Source organism: Rhagoletis zephyria, unplaced genomic scaffold (genome assembly GCF_001687245.7).
Source record: "Rhagoletis zephyria isolate East Lansing unplaced genomic scaffold, Rhagoletis_zephyria_1.1 Rzeph_scaffold_06272, whole genome shotgun sequence".
Classification (NCBI taxonomy): Eukaryota; Metazoa; Arthropoda; class Insecta; order Diptera; family Tephritidae; genus Rhagoletis; species Rhagoletis zephyria.
Window position 1 is genome coordinate 16,009 of NW_016163355.1, and position 14,026 is coordinate 30,034.

General features: G+C 37.1%; 2 protein-coding genes across 2 annotated transcripts; one reads left to right on the forward strand and one right to left on the reverse strand.

The window, feature by feature from the left end:
* Positions 1–1,133: 1,133 nt before the first annotated feature.
* Positions 1,134–2,423, forward strand: Twdlalpha (Tweedlealpha). The gene is made up of 3 exons (XM_017628850.1): positions 1,134–1,148; positions 1,239–1,968; positions 2,050–2,423. Exons 1-3 carry the CDS (start codon positions 1,134–1,136, stop codon positions 2,349–2,351), a joined length of 1,047 nt encoding a protein of 348 aa, XP_017484339.1. The 3' UTR covers positions 2,352–2,423.
* Positions 2,424–6,430: 4,007 nt separating this feature from the next.
* Positions 6,431–13,762, reverse strand: LOC108373014 (uncharacterized). Its single transcript, XM_017628851.1, has 4 exons — positions 13,742–13,762; positions 7,046–7,456; positions 6,569–6,904; positions 6,431–6,483 (listed from the first exon to the last, which is right to left on the reverse strand). The coding sequence occupies exons 2-4, from the start codon at positions 7,323–7,325 to the stop codon at positions 6,431–6,433; spliced, it is 669 nt and encodes a 222-aa protein (XP_017484340.1). The 5' UTR covers positions 7,326–7,456; positions 13,742–13,762.
* Positions 13,763–14,026: the final 264 nt, after the last annotated feature.

Consider the following 14,026-nt stretch of genomic DNA (forward strand, 5'->3'; position numbering starts at 1 on the left):
AATAGATATGGTGCTATTAATCTCTCTACTAATTATCGGTACACATGTATTTCCTCAAAAGAAAAAACTTTTTTTATTTGTTTGCATTTTCAGATGCAGTGGCGTAAAATTAATAACCGATGATCGTTTGGCAAAAATTATGTTAAAATGAAACTAGTTATCTGAACACAATAAGAAATGACTAATAGACCGGCTACGGTACAAAAATTCAACAAAATAAATGATTTTCGCGAAATTCTATGTAGTTTTTCAAATGCATATTGAGTTGATGAATTCGCGAAACCGCGCAAAGTCATATTTGCATATCGAACAAAGCAATTAAAGGAAGTTGAACGAAAATGCAATGAAATACGATGAAGATACTTTGATTAATGTGCGTATTCGCTGATGCAAAAAATGATTAAAACAAATAGCTGTCGAAAACCTTTAACCTTCCGCCCTGCCACCGTCATTGCATTATACTTTTGCCATGCAAATACATGAATCCGTCAATGCGTTTGGCGAAGTATTAATTAGCTTTAAACAATTAAGGTGTCAAACCGCCTGCAAAGGTAATTAAAACAGTACTCATCAGTCAGCAGAAGCAAGTAACAGCAAAAAAAACAAAAATTTAAAGTTGTTTGAACATGTCAGTCAACAGACGCGAGCGTCTTAAGCAACCAGAAGTGCGGGGAGCTCTTTGGAAGTAAGATTAAGAAAACTATTATAACAATCTATGTATTAATAATGTTTGGCATTTGACAAGGAAAAAATTAGCTGAGCGATGAATGAGCGTGCGTGCCAACGGTTTAGTAACTCTCGTAATTAAGCGCCAATTAATCAGCAAGGAGATTGAAAGGCCAACAAAAAGTCAGCGTCAGTAAAAAAATTTTAGTTAAATATGTTTATAAAAAATATAGTTATTAAATTGTTGGGCGTATAAATATGTTTTTAGTTTTACCTTTTCTAGTTTTCAAATAACTGGAAGCCCAAAACCCGGTAGTTAATTGGCAATGATGAACCAGTAGGCTATCTGCATGATCTTTTAACTATAAAAACCACAATCAGCTGGACCGAAGACATCAGTTTCACTGCGGACAGCGAACAGTGGGAATTTAACGTTGAGGTTATACAAACAAACAATTCGTCAGAGAATGCGTCTTTTTTTGGTAATTTATCACTCTCGCACATCAAAAGGATTAAACACGAATTAACAGTAAACAAACCTCACTCTTCTTTCCCCCCCAAAACATGTTTAGGTACTTTGCTGCTCGTTGGCCGCCATCGCCCATGCCAAACCACAAGGATACAATTATGGTACTGGCATCTCAGGCGGCAGTGCTAACGTCGGCCGTTACCAAAGTAGTGGAAACTTCGTTGGTGGACTGAGCGGACTTGGGAGCATAAGTGGTGCACCCATTGGAGGTGGCAGCAGCAGCAGTTACGGAGGCTTTGGTAGCGCTAGCAACAGTGCACCAAGCTTTGGTAGCGCCAGCAGCAATGCACCAAGCTTTGGACACTACCAAAGCGGTAGCAATGGCATCAGCAGTGGTGGTGGTTTTGGCAGCGGCATAAGCGGAGGTTTCAGCAGTATTGGTGGCAGCTCCTTCAATGCTGGCTTTGGTGGACGACAACAATCGGGCGGGTTTGAAGCTCCCCTTGTACACAAACAATTCATAACCGTTTCAGCGCCAGAGGATCATGAATCGCTTGAGCAAAGCAAGCATTTCGTTATTGGACGCCCACAAAAGAACTATCGTGTTGTCTTTATTAAGGCGCCATCCTCGAGCTCAGCAAATGTCAAATTGTCTGCGGAATATGCGCCACAAGAAGAAAAGACTGTCATTTATGTGTTGTCCAAAAAGGACTCCACACTCGAGGTCAACGATATAGCCACACCCGCACCCACAGTGCCCGCCAAACCAGAGGTATTCTTTATCAAATACAAGACCGAAGAAGAGGCGCATCATGCACAACAACAAATTCAAGGTAAGTAAAAGCAGCAAAGTGTAATAAGTACTACACTAACTAGCTAGTATGTATTAATTGCGAATATTTTTCTGCTTACAGCCGAGTATGATAAAATCGAAGGCACATCCGAGCACACCAATGGCGGCATTGGCCAACAACAATCGGTTGTTGGTATACTGGATGGTGGCGTTGGTGGCGTTGGTTCAGCCAGTGGCAGCCACGGCGTTGGCGGTGGTATTGCTGGTAGCAGTTATGGCTCTGGAAGTGGTGCTGGCATTGGTGACATTAGTGGTAGTGGCTTCGTTGGTGCTTCCACTACAAGCATTGGTGTTAGCCAAAGCGGTTCCGGTTTAAGTGGCGCTAAATCATCCACCTACTTGCCACCATCCAAAGTAGTGTAAAAGGCCAAAAATTTCGCGTTTTTCAGATTATATTGTTATGACAAGTGGATTGTAGAATAAAAAATGTAAACAACTGAGATTACTTAAAAAAAAAATATTTTGTTAAATGTTACTCAAATAAATAAACGATAATCCTTTTTTGAATAAAAAATACTTATATGTATATTGGAAGTCCTAATATATAGCTAAATTGTTGGTGATTTTAAAAAGTAAAAAAAATAAATAAATAAATTGGAAATGTGAACATATTTATGAAAGAAAAACTTGAGTAATGTATAGCAAAGCTATATACACTAGGGGTTTTCTCTAAGTCTTGCAAAACCCTGCACGGGGCAAATGGAATACATCGTAGAACCGGATTTCCTATGGGGAAAACTTAGCAAACCATGCAATCCATAAAATCGGTTTGAATAAACAAAAAAAACGTTGGATAGCTATTATAAGAGAAAAGAATAAAAGTCAATCAACTGTTATTATATTCAGATAACAAAATTTTCAATCAACTATAATCATTATTCAAGGACTTACATATATTATAAAAGTCCTTTCGTAATAATTACACTGTGAGACAAATGGTAGGGGTCAGTGATCGGGAAGGGTTCAAACTACCGGGGAAAGTTATATAGGTAAAAAAGAAGTTATACCTGTCACGGCGTTTCGCTGGGTCACGTCTAGGAATCGAGATATATCGATTTGAAGTTAGTAACTATCATATAGGGGATATTGTTACCTTTGGTGGTCTTTTTTTGACATAACTCGAGAACCACTAGTCCGATTTTGCTCAAACAAATTTAAAAATTACAATTCCTTTAATCTGTTCATATAACATTTTTCTATATAATCAACAGTTTTGCCGGTAAAAATAAATGTATGAAGCTAAAAAAATATAGACATAGATCATGAAAAAAATGAGATACCTTTTCACTTAATTCTGAATAAAAGCGAAACGCGTCCATCGATTTTCATGATCTATGTCTCATTTTGCTTAAGGGTTATGTGACTTTGCGTGAAAGTAATACCACTTGCCTTTTTTCCGTTTTGGATTTTTTATGAATTTAAAAAATAAAAAAATTTTATATTTTAGGCAAAAAATATTTTTTTTCTTCATACATTTATTTTTACCGGCAAAACTGTTGATTATATAGAAAAATGTTATATGAACAGATTAAAGGAATTGTAATTTTTAAATTTGTTTGAGCAAAATCGGACTAGTGGTTCTCGAGTTATGTCAAAAAAAGACCACCAAAGGTAACAATATCCCCTATATGATAGTTACTAACTTCAAATCGATATATCTCGATTCCTAGACGTGACCCAGCGAAACGTCGGGCCACGTATAACTTGTTTTTTACCGATATAACATTTCCCGTTGGTTTCATCCCATCCCGATTTTGACTGTCGCATAGTGTTATCAGAGATAATTATTATTAAGTTTTCAAAGACTTTTATTTTAAGCCTTATATTATAAAAGTTTTTTCATAATAATAATCAGTGAGATAAATATTTTTTAGTCTTCAAAGACTTGTATTTTAAGATTTCTATTATAAAAGTCTTTTCCTAATAATTTTGAGTGCGAAAAAATTGTTTAAGACTTAAAAGGCGGGGCTTGTTCAGGACCAGTTCGGGGCTAGGTGGGGAGCAGTTCGGGTACGGAAGCCGTTTTTATCAGTAGTCGATAGAAGGTGAAATCATTTAGGGAAAACCATTATACAGTCCAAGCAGCATGTAAAAGATCTCGGTCTTGGCGGAGGTACTGAGTTCAATACTCCTTTACTGATCGACAGTATGGTGTGACGCTTCCAAACTGGCATCCTACATACGAAGCATCAATGCTACATACCGCTTACGTGATCTTAGAATATGTTCAGCTTACTGAACTGTTTCCGAAGATGCAACACTCATCGTTGGGATAGCACAACAAATGGCAGGTGAACCTTCCTCCTTAACCGAAAATTTACATCTGGCGCAATAAGTAGCATGGAGAGGTAGACAACTGCTTGACTCAAATCAGCAGTGTGCACGGCTGTTTAAAAGTATACACCGCTTTGAATCTCGTCAGTACTAGACTTACATAGAAACGAACTTCTTAGTGGTAGGTTAATGCCAACCAACACAACAGAGGAATAAAATGAACAGTAACGGCCGTAGAGCTTAGTGCGCAAAACCACCTCCTGACGAAATACCAAACGGTGCTACCGTGGTATCGGTATATAGACGGTAGGCAGTTAGGTGGGTTAAAGTCTCAAACTGACGGGGTTAGGCTTCCGATGCCTCCTTCTCTGAAAAACACATAGTTACTAATTTATTGCAGTTTTCGTATTTTTGTAAATTACCGTGGGAGGTAGGCATGGTTCTTGCCTCATTTTAAAAATTTTCAAAGGGTTCCTTGGTGGGGATCTAAGCAATGTTCGTACCGATGTCGCCCCCTTTTCAGTCCCAACCTACCTTGGATAAGGAGAAACTTACCTACCAAATTTCGTGGACATATCTCAATTTTTTTCTCGAGTTATCGTATACACGGACAGACAGACGGACGGACAGACATGGCTTAATCGATTTCTCGTTTCATTCTAAGCATTTATTTATACATTTGTCTATATCTATCTCAATTCGTTTCGGCTGTTACAAACAACCGTTATACGAACAAAGTTATAATACCTTTGTGAACAGGTACGCTCGGGTATAAAAATTCCCGCACAAAGGAACTTCAAGTACTCAATATAAGTAAAACCCGAAGTTATCTTTCAGAGCCAGGGCGAGGGATATATTACTCGAATACAAAATAGGTTTTAAGTTACTCTTTTGCTCCTAAGGAAAACCTGTTAACCTGCAAGCAGATTACGTGAAAGGGCATCGAGATCATAAGAACCACTGTCGACACTTTTAAGATCGCTTCTAACTAAACGATTTCAGACAGGACTTCTTTAAACCAGCGCCGGCCGAAAAGTTCACATTGGGTAATTTTTCCAAAGGTATAACGTTAAATTAATATTTTGAATGTTCAAAATTCTTCATGCTCTTCTGACAGTTTGACAGTTTCCACAAACTCGCCTGGAGGAAGTAAAAATTACTCTACTAGCACTGACCCACAAATGGGAAAATGTAGAAATATGCAAGAAGTGGTCGTACTTGTTGAAACTTTACTCCTACAAGGATTACTTCGCGGTGATTTCAAAAGTGAAATGGGTTTTTCTTTTTGTAAAGGCTACCAATTTCGAAAAACCCGGGTTTTTAGGACCAGTTACCTATTTAATTTTATTATGGTTATCTCAAAAATGAAATCGCTTCTTTGTACCGGTTACAATTTTCGGAAAATTCAATTTTTTGCTACTGGGTACAGATTTCGTAAAAAGCGGAATTTTTCCGACCATTTTTTATATGTGTAAAGAGCAAAAACGAATTTAAAAATCTATTAAACAAATATTCTCATGGTTTATTCATATCAAATCATTAAAAATTGGTTCTTCATCACTCCCACTATTCTCGGATTCTTTTTTTTTGACAATATGTATTCATTTATTAAATCTTCCTTTCGAAACTAAAAAAAATCTCAAAACTCATTCAATGAATCTTTTCATGACATTGGTAAATTTTGAAATCGGTGCATAACCACGCCCACTTCCCATAGTATAGTATTTTTCAAAAAAATTAAACTGTGATATTTCGATAATTGCTACTCCGCTCTTTAAGAAATTGGTAACCCGTACCCGAATTTCGGATTTTTCGAAGTTAGTAACCAGTACGAAAAGCGATTTTATTTTCAAAATAACGATAACAAATTTTTCTCAAAATTGGTAACGGGACCTAAAAACCCGGGTTTTTCGAAATTGGCAGCCGGTAAAAAAATCCCGACTTTATTTTTAAATCACCGTGAAAGAATCCTTGTAGAAGTAAAGTACGACCGCTTTTTGCACATTTTTCAAATTGTGCGTCAGGGCTAGTAGTCTGATTAGTGAAAAATATTTCCTATCAAATTGTCCTTTTTTGATTATAATTGGTTTCTGAACAGCATGGTACTATTTTTTTGTCCTGTGTGGATTTTTTCCATGTACACCTACATTAGAGCCATATTGACTGCACTAANCGCCAGATGATGGCAACATCGATATGAAACGGTTCAGCTCATTCAGCTCTTCAGTGGGACATATGTAGAAAATAAAGCAAATGAATTAAAATATACATAAACCACAAAATAAGAATTGCAACGTACTGCTTACCTTCATATTCAGTATAGGTCTTGTAATTCCATTCGCCACGCTTTATTACATAGTAATCATTCTCCGCATATTCACGTGCAAAATTACCACACGCCCACTCGTAGGTGTCGTGGCAGGGATTTTTTGAAATATTGGCCCATAAAAGCAACTGTTGACTGGTTTGCACGCACTCCTTCTCAAGACACAGTTCGGCGCGAAAGTAGAATGGCACCTCCGGCCAGAATGCGATCATCATGACGATTATGACTAAGAGTAAGGCACAAAAGCAAACGGTCGTTATATAGAGTATACGACGTTTACGTGACAACTGCATCAATGCGTCTAACTGCATGCGACCTGAAAGTAGGAAGGCTTTAACGGGCAGACGGCATGGAGAAGCACATGAAATGAGAAATGACAATGGCATATGAATTAATGCATGAACTGATGATGTTACATGAAATGCAATGACAAAGATAGAGGCTCACTCCTACTTACCACGAAAGCCATTGGCAGCTGCATTAGTAGCGCCACCGGACACACCACCATCCGCTTTGCTATTACCGTTGCCCTCAATATTATCATCGATTTGCGATTCCACATCCTTCCCCGCACGACTACTTGTATCAATGTGTAATTTATGTTGGTTGGTGGTCAAGGGCGCTGTTTCGCTACCCTCGAGTTGCTGCTTTTGGAGATCATCATTTTTGAGGCTGCGATCGTCAACCTCATCGATAGCGCAAATGCTAGGCTTGTACTTTCCCTGATTGAGAGACATTATGCTATGCTGGTTGAGCAAGTGTGGCAAGTTTTTGGCAGTTTGAACGAAGGATATCAATAAGTTTTATGAATTCGCTAAATGGTTAACATGCTGGTAGATTGTTCATGTGCGAGGTGGCCATATGGTATCTAAAAAGAATGAAAGATTACATTACTAATATGCTGGATTTAAACGTTTAACGGTATCTACATAATAGAAAACGGGATGGTTTAATCGTCATATAATACAAGTAAACTTTCTTTCAGATTACACCTACATATTTGATCCTTTTACTTAATCTTCTCGAGAAACTTATTGAAATTTTTATTTTTTTGCGTGGTATCTTAAAAAAAAATCTTTTTTGTTTTGCCAAACTTAGGGGTCGCCTTCTAAATTTTTTGTCATATCTTCGGTATTTACAGTCGGATCTTAACGTATCGCATATCGTTCTTGACTCGAGGAAAAAATTTTTTCCTTTTGAAATTCAATGGCATTACGTACCCCGTTCTAATAGCTACCCACCAGATTTCAGTTCTTATTAACATAACGCTTCAGCCTAATTTTAGTAAATTTAAACTCACCAAGGCTCATTTACTATTGCTAAGTAACTATTTCGATTATTCCAGTAGAATTACTTAAAAAATAAAAATGTTTATAGCCGAACGCACAGTGACTCAAACAAGTGATTAATAGGGGATTTTGTTTTGTAACTATTCATAATATTTTTTGAGCTAAAATTTTGTGTTATTTTTCGATAAAAATATTGTGCAAGCTTTAACCACAATCACAGTTTCAAACTTTATAGAAAACAAAATTTAACGAATTCTCATCAAAATTTCAACTTTTAAATCTAATTCTTTAGAACATTTATAGCCCATACAACTTTAGTCTTATAAAGTTTAAGTTTCAAACGGCTAAAAATCTCGTTGATTTTTGAGATTTTTTTAGGGGAATCTACTATGAATCTCTCCCCCGAGGCAAAATACCTTGGAATTATTCTGGACTCCAAGTTGAATTGGAAAAAGAATTTAGAGGACAGAGTCAAGAAAATCTAGCAGCACGTACTACACGTGCAAAAGGACCTTTGGAAAGCAATGGGGACTATTACCGTACGTCACCTATGGAATGTACACCCCAGTCATCAGATCAATTGCAATCGACGGGTCCTTGGAAATGTGCAAGGACTCGCATGCCTTGGCATATCGGAGGCAGTGAGTAGCGCCCATATTTTCATCCATCCGCTGTAAACTTTCATCTATGGTACGGCCGCAAAGAGCGCTCTGCGGCTCAGAGAAACCAAAACATGGAAGACAACCAATTTCGGGCATGCAGCAATAATGGGGCCCGCTAAATGGAATTAAAGCTTACATAGAAGCCAGCACTGATTGCATTACGCCTGTTTGGGACTTCAATACGAAGATACCCACAAGGTTCCCGACCAGAGAAAACTGGGATGCAGGACTGCCAGTAGCTGAGGGGTGTATATCCATCTACACTGATGGTTCAAAGATGAAACATGGCACCGAATCCTCTACGTGAAGAACCTGCAGATCAAGTGGTCCTTTCGTCTAACGAACGACTACACTGTCTTCTAAGCGAAGATTTACGCCAGTGACGGCCACACTACTACTAAAACATCTGCATAAGTGTGCGTGTCAAGCGCGTGAGAAGCGAAAGCATAACTTCATGCATACACATCATTAGCATTGGTGTGAAAACGCGAACCAAAACCTACACAATGTGCAAGTTTTGGCCGGTATTGATCTACGCTATTGAGAGGGCGGCTGGTCTTTTACTTAGTACTAGACTTCCAGAAACCACTATTTTGGTCGACAGTCAGGCAGCACTTAAGGCAATAGGATCTAAAATAGTGAAGTCGGGAATTGTATCAAAATGTCGCACCACGCTGGCGTCACTGAGACGTAACAGCGTCACTCTATGCTGGGTTCCCGGACATAGTAAAATTGAAGGAAATCAGTCGGCTGATGAGATGGCCAGATGCGGCTTAGATATGCAAACAAAAGAAGCGGATAGCTCCGTACTACCACCATTTAGTGATCACATTAGGAAAATTAATGAGTACACCGTGGCCGTGAAGAATGACTTGTGAAACAAACGGGAAGACTGTGAGATTACAAGATTGTTATGGCCGCGGCTTAGTAGGAAAACGACAGGGAACATACTGAAACTCGATAGATCTGCCGTCAGAGTCCTTACCGGCGTCATCATAGGACACTGTGCTATAGCACCAATGCTTCAATGGTACCAACAAGTACTCTCTGCAGAGGCTGCCATTTTGAGGATGAGCAAGAGTCAATTGACCGATTTCTAGGTCTACAGACGAAGCGACTCAAGCTCCTGGGTTCACGCTTTAACAACAGTCTGGGCGAGGTAGCGGAGGTGGAACTGTTGGATCTCCTCGGCTTCATCAGGGATAGTAATTGCTTCAGTAGAATAATGACTTAAAGCTACTCTTTCTATTATAGGAACGTGTCTCCTCCTGATACTCACTAAAAGAAAGTATGGAATATTCCACACACGCCCTCCTGGAATAACCTAACCTAGCGGAATGGAGTGTGTCGCTTTGTTAGCTTTAGACCCGTTTCGCATGCCTCGGTTTCCAGTTGTCCGACAGCCGAATCAAAGTATATGTGAAGTTATTAGGGTTTGCACACAAGCCGGTACCCGGTTTCATACATGTTGTGCCGGAATAAAGGCTGTCGCAACGTGCCCCAGAATGGCCTTTCAACACATGCCAAAGTATTATTTTTAACATTTTTATATCTAAACACGTAGAGTTAAAATACAAGACGGGCTTTAGCAACCTGCCTGCAATAGCGCGAATATCGAATGATTATATGGGGGCCAGCCTTAAGAATATTAAATCAATGATCTGAAATTAATATTTTTTCTCATATTGATATACAAACAACATGGACATCCATGCTCTGCTTACTGCATATGAATGTACAAACATTTATGCGCATACACACGCATTTAACATTTATTTGTTAAATTAAGCATTTCAATGCCGATATCGATGGGTCAGTAGGCTAATTTACAATCAGACGAGTTAAGAAATTGTCCAGATGCATAAGCAAGCATAACACCTATTCAGTTCACGCGGGATATATACATTGTATGTACATTAGAGTGGTCGAAAATAAAAAAGGTTAAAATTTCAAGTCATCACTCCTGGGATTTTTCTAAATGGAAAAGAATACCCGAAATTTTTGTTAAAAAAAAAAACATATATATTTATTTTTAGAAAATTAGAAAATGGTCGTGCCACCTTTCTCTCTCATCGAGGCATAAGTACGTTACAGCATTTGGTGAAGAAATCTCTCTCTCTCACAAATCCGGCACCGAAGTTTGCCCTTATCTCTCCGTTTTAGGACAGCTTGCTCTTTCTTCGCATCAGCGATAGCTCTCTCATTGACCAAATTTTAATTATTTAACCTTTTTTTAAGATCGCCATCAAAAGTGGGGTATCTCGTTCGAGGCTTGTTGTAATTTTTCATTAGAAGCTTCTTCCACGTGGCGGAGCCCAAAACATGCGGACGACCGTATTCTATGGTACTAAATAATCTCCTTTATTATATTTGTAAAGTGGGTGGCTTGTTGCAAGGCAGACACCCGTTTGCAACCGCCACCACGGGTGTCCTGCGCTGCTCACCGTGGTGAACCCTTAATTTAAATATAACTGTATGTGGCCCCACCAGGGTTCGTTCTCTCACATTAGCCTGCTTTCAGCTGAGCGTTTAGTAGTTTCCCAAAAGATAGCTGGTATGACTAAAAGTTGTGGCGTTTGGCTACCAATAAAAAGCTTTTACTACTTCCACTCGAAGCCATTCTTCAAGCTCCGAGCTCTTTAACGCCCAAAAAATATCATCAACAAGCAAATGTTAAAACTATATATCACTGTAGTAATTTGTATTGGAACAAATAGTTCGCAGAAACTAGTTGAAGTGTATTCAATTTTAGTATTCTAATTTTCAACATAAATACTAATGTAAGTACATATTTATGTGAGGTACATATTGTGCAAATACTATTTCTTTTATCCGTATGTATGTACATATCTGCAGCTCATCGCATTGTTTGAGACCGCTTTTGTAAAAAGACGATCAATTGAGAGCAATTGACTGCAATTTATGAACTGTATGTTGGGCTGCATAGCGACAGTGGATGCAGTACCACATGGAAATTCACAATTGCCTTCTTGAATATTTAGTTTTCTAAATTTCTCAACATAAATAATTGGAACTTAAGAAAACCAAAAACTTTCAAAAAATAATGAAACTATTTTGGAATCATTTTTCCCGCTGTTTTTTTAAAAAGTTTTCGCACATGGAAAGTAGAAATTTTTACCTGGATGATGCAGTTTTTTGACAGCAATTATTTGGACTTGTTAATGTTTAATGTTTATTTTTGGTACTAGAGGCTCTTTGGCAGACTTAATCATAGTTCAACAACGCGTAAAAGTTATCCAGCGCGTGACACAAGGGCCCTATTGCGTACGTCTGCACACTTATTGAGTCACCCTATATTACAAATAATTCGACAGATCAAGTAAAAGTGTTTGGAGTTGTTGAACGATCCAAAGTATTAAGAAGGAATTCTATGGCTTATTTTGCAGGTGCATATTTATTAATTTTTCCTACTAGGAATAAATTCTGAACGGCAAGCCATTTGCTTCACAGACGAGTTTGTCACTTAAATGGATTGACAATTCGCCTGTCTATTTTATACTTAGCATCATAATTGCAGCACAAATATAGCGTGCGATCAACATTATGACAAAGGTGTAGTAATGTTGTAAATAGGGTTGCCACTTGAAAAAATCCTCCAAATCTGGAAAGTATCTACCAATAACATTGTTTTAGTTGTTTTAACAAAAACTATAGTTTTGCTCTATTTTTTAGTTATTTCCATAAAAATTCAAATTTTTATTTAACTAATGATATGGTATTTGAGATCAGTTATTGCACACAAATACAGTGACTTAAAAACCCGCCTGGTGATTTTTTTTTTATATTCGAATGTTTTTCAAGTAAACATTTTTTTCCTTTGTTTTTTTTTTATAAGAATATTGTTTGCGCTTTAACCAAACCCATAAACATCAAGGATTAAGGCTACATATATACAACATTTAGAAAAATTCAAAAAAAAAAAAAAAGGTCTTCTAAAGTTCGAAATTTTTACTCTGAATTTGGGTATAGTTTTATAGCCCATGGAAATTAAGTATAACTAATAATGTGCAGCTAAGAATTCTCGCTGATCTTTTCAAAATTTTTTGGCTTTTTCGTTTAACAATTGCCATTTTTTATATAAAGATAACCACGAAAAATAAAGCGGCAACGAAAAGTTTTATTTTTTTTTTCAAACCAAATATGTTAGCAAGACCCCAATTTTTTTCCAATTATGGTAATAATTTGCCAAAGTGGCAACCCTGATTGCAAATCTTCATGTGTGTGTACTCGGTGAATGTAACCAATAAACATTGGGCAAATCGAAAATGATTGGAAAACGAATTTTTTTTTAAACGTCGCACCTTCGATAATTATTATAATGAATGTGAAATAAATAGGTTGCCATTCTTCAGCAAAAAGGAACCTTCGCTATCCAATGCATTTCTCTTCGTTATGAAATCCAAATATAGCAATAATTTATAGATTTTTTTTTGTCCAATGAAAAAGATAGTGTAATAAATAAATAATAAATTTTATAAAATAAATTTCTTAATTAAAAAAAAATTGGGGTCGCTACCAGGGTTTGAAAAAAGTTAATTTTCTTACATCAACTAGTTTTTGCATTTATGTATATGAATAAGTTTCAATAATATGTTAAATTTATCAGATTTCAAGTGAAAACTTTCTCTAATGTTTCGCGATTTTTTTTTAAGTTCCAGTTTTTTTCTAAGCGAAATATCACAATTATTTCACGCGAATACCGTCGAATAACGAAAAACGGGTTTTCACTCCAGTTGAATGTATGTTTGTACATAAGACCGAAACACAAATCAAACACTGATCGGACACAATAACTAATTCAAGAACAAATATCCAGCTATGTATATACTATGTATGTATGTACTTATGTATGCAAATACGAATATATCCAAAAGGTAAACATAAGAGTAGTCAAACCAATTTATTGACTTTGCACATTATTTGAGCTTTAAAACTCACAAAAGTATTCGTGTTATACCAATTAAATTATGTACAAACACTCACAACAAACAGCCCAAAACATTAATAAAAAAAACACTAAAGGCAGAAGTAACGTGTCCTATAACTATCCCAAACTGTCAGCGAGTTTTTTATCTAGGCTTTAAAACATCAATATAAATTTCACACCATTGACACTTGCATTTTTTGTACGAAATGATTTACCGATCGCTGATCACTTAATAGGTATTTGTAACTCATCACCTTTTCAAAGATATTCATTCACGGTGTTGTCTTGTCTTGCGCAATCAAATAAACTGTCATCGCTGTCAGTGAATCTCCCCACTCGCGCTTGTCAAATCGTTCGCATTCACTACAGAAATCGTTGAAAGTCATTGTGCGAAAATGGAGCACAACACGCGTAGCTATCAGGCAATTAATTCATTACTTCATCACAATTTGATAATAATAAAAGCGACTAGCGTTCTGAATTGTGCAGCTACTTTATCTACTTCTCGGTTGGTTAGTGCTTTATAGTGGCTAAGGTTT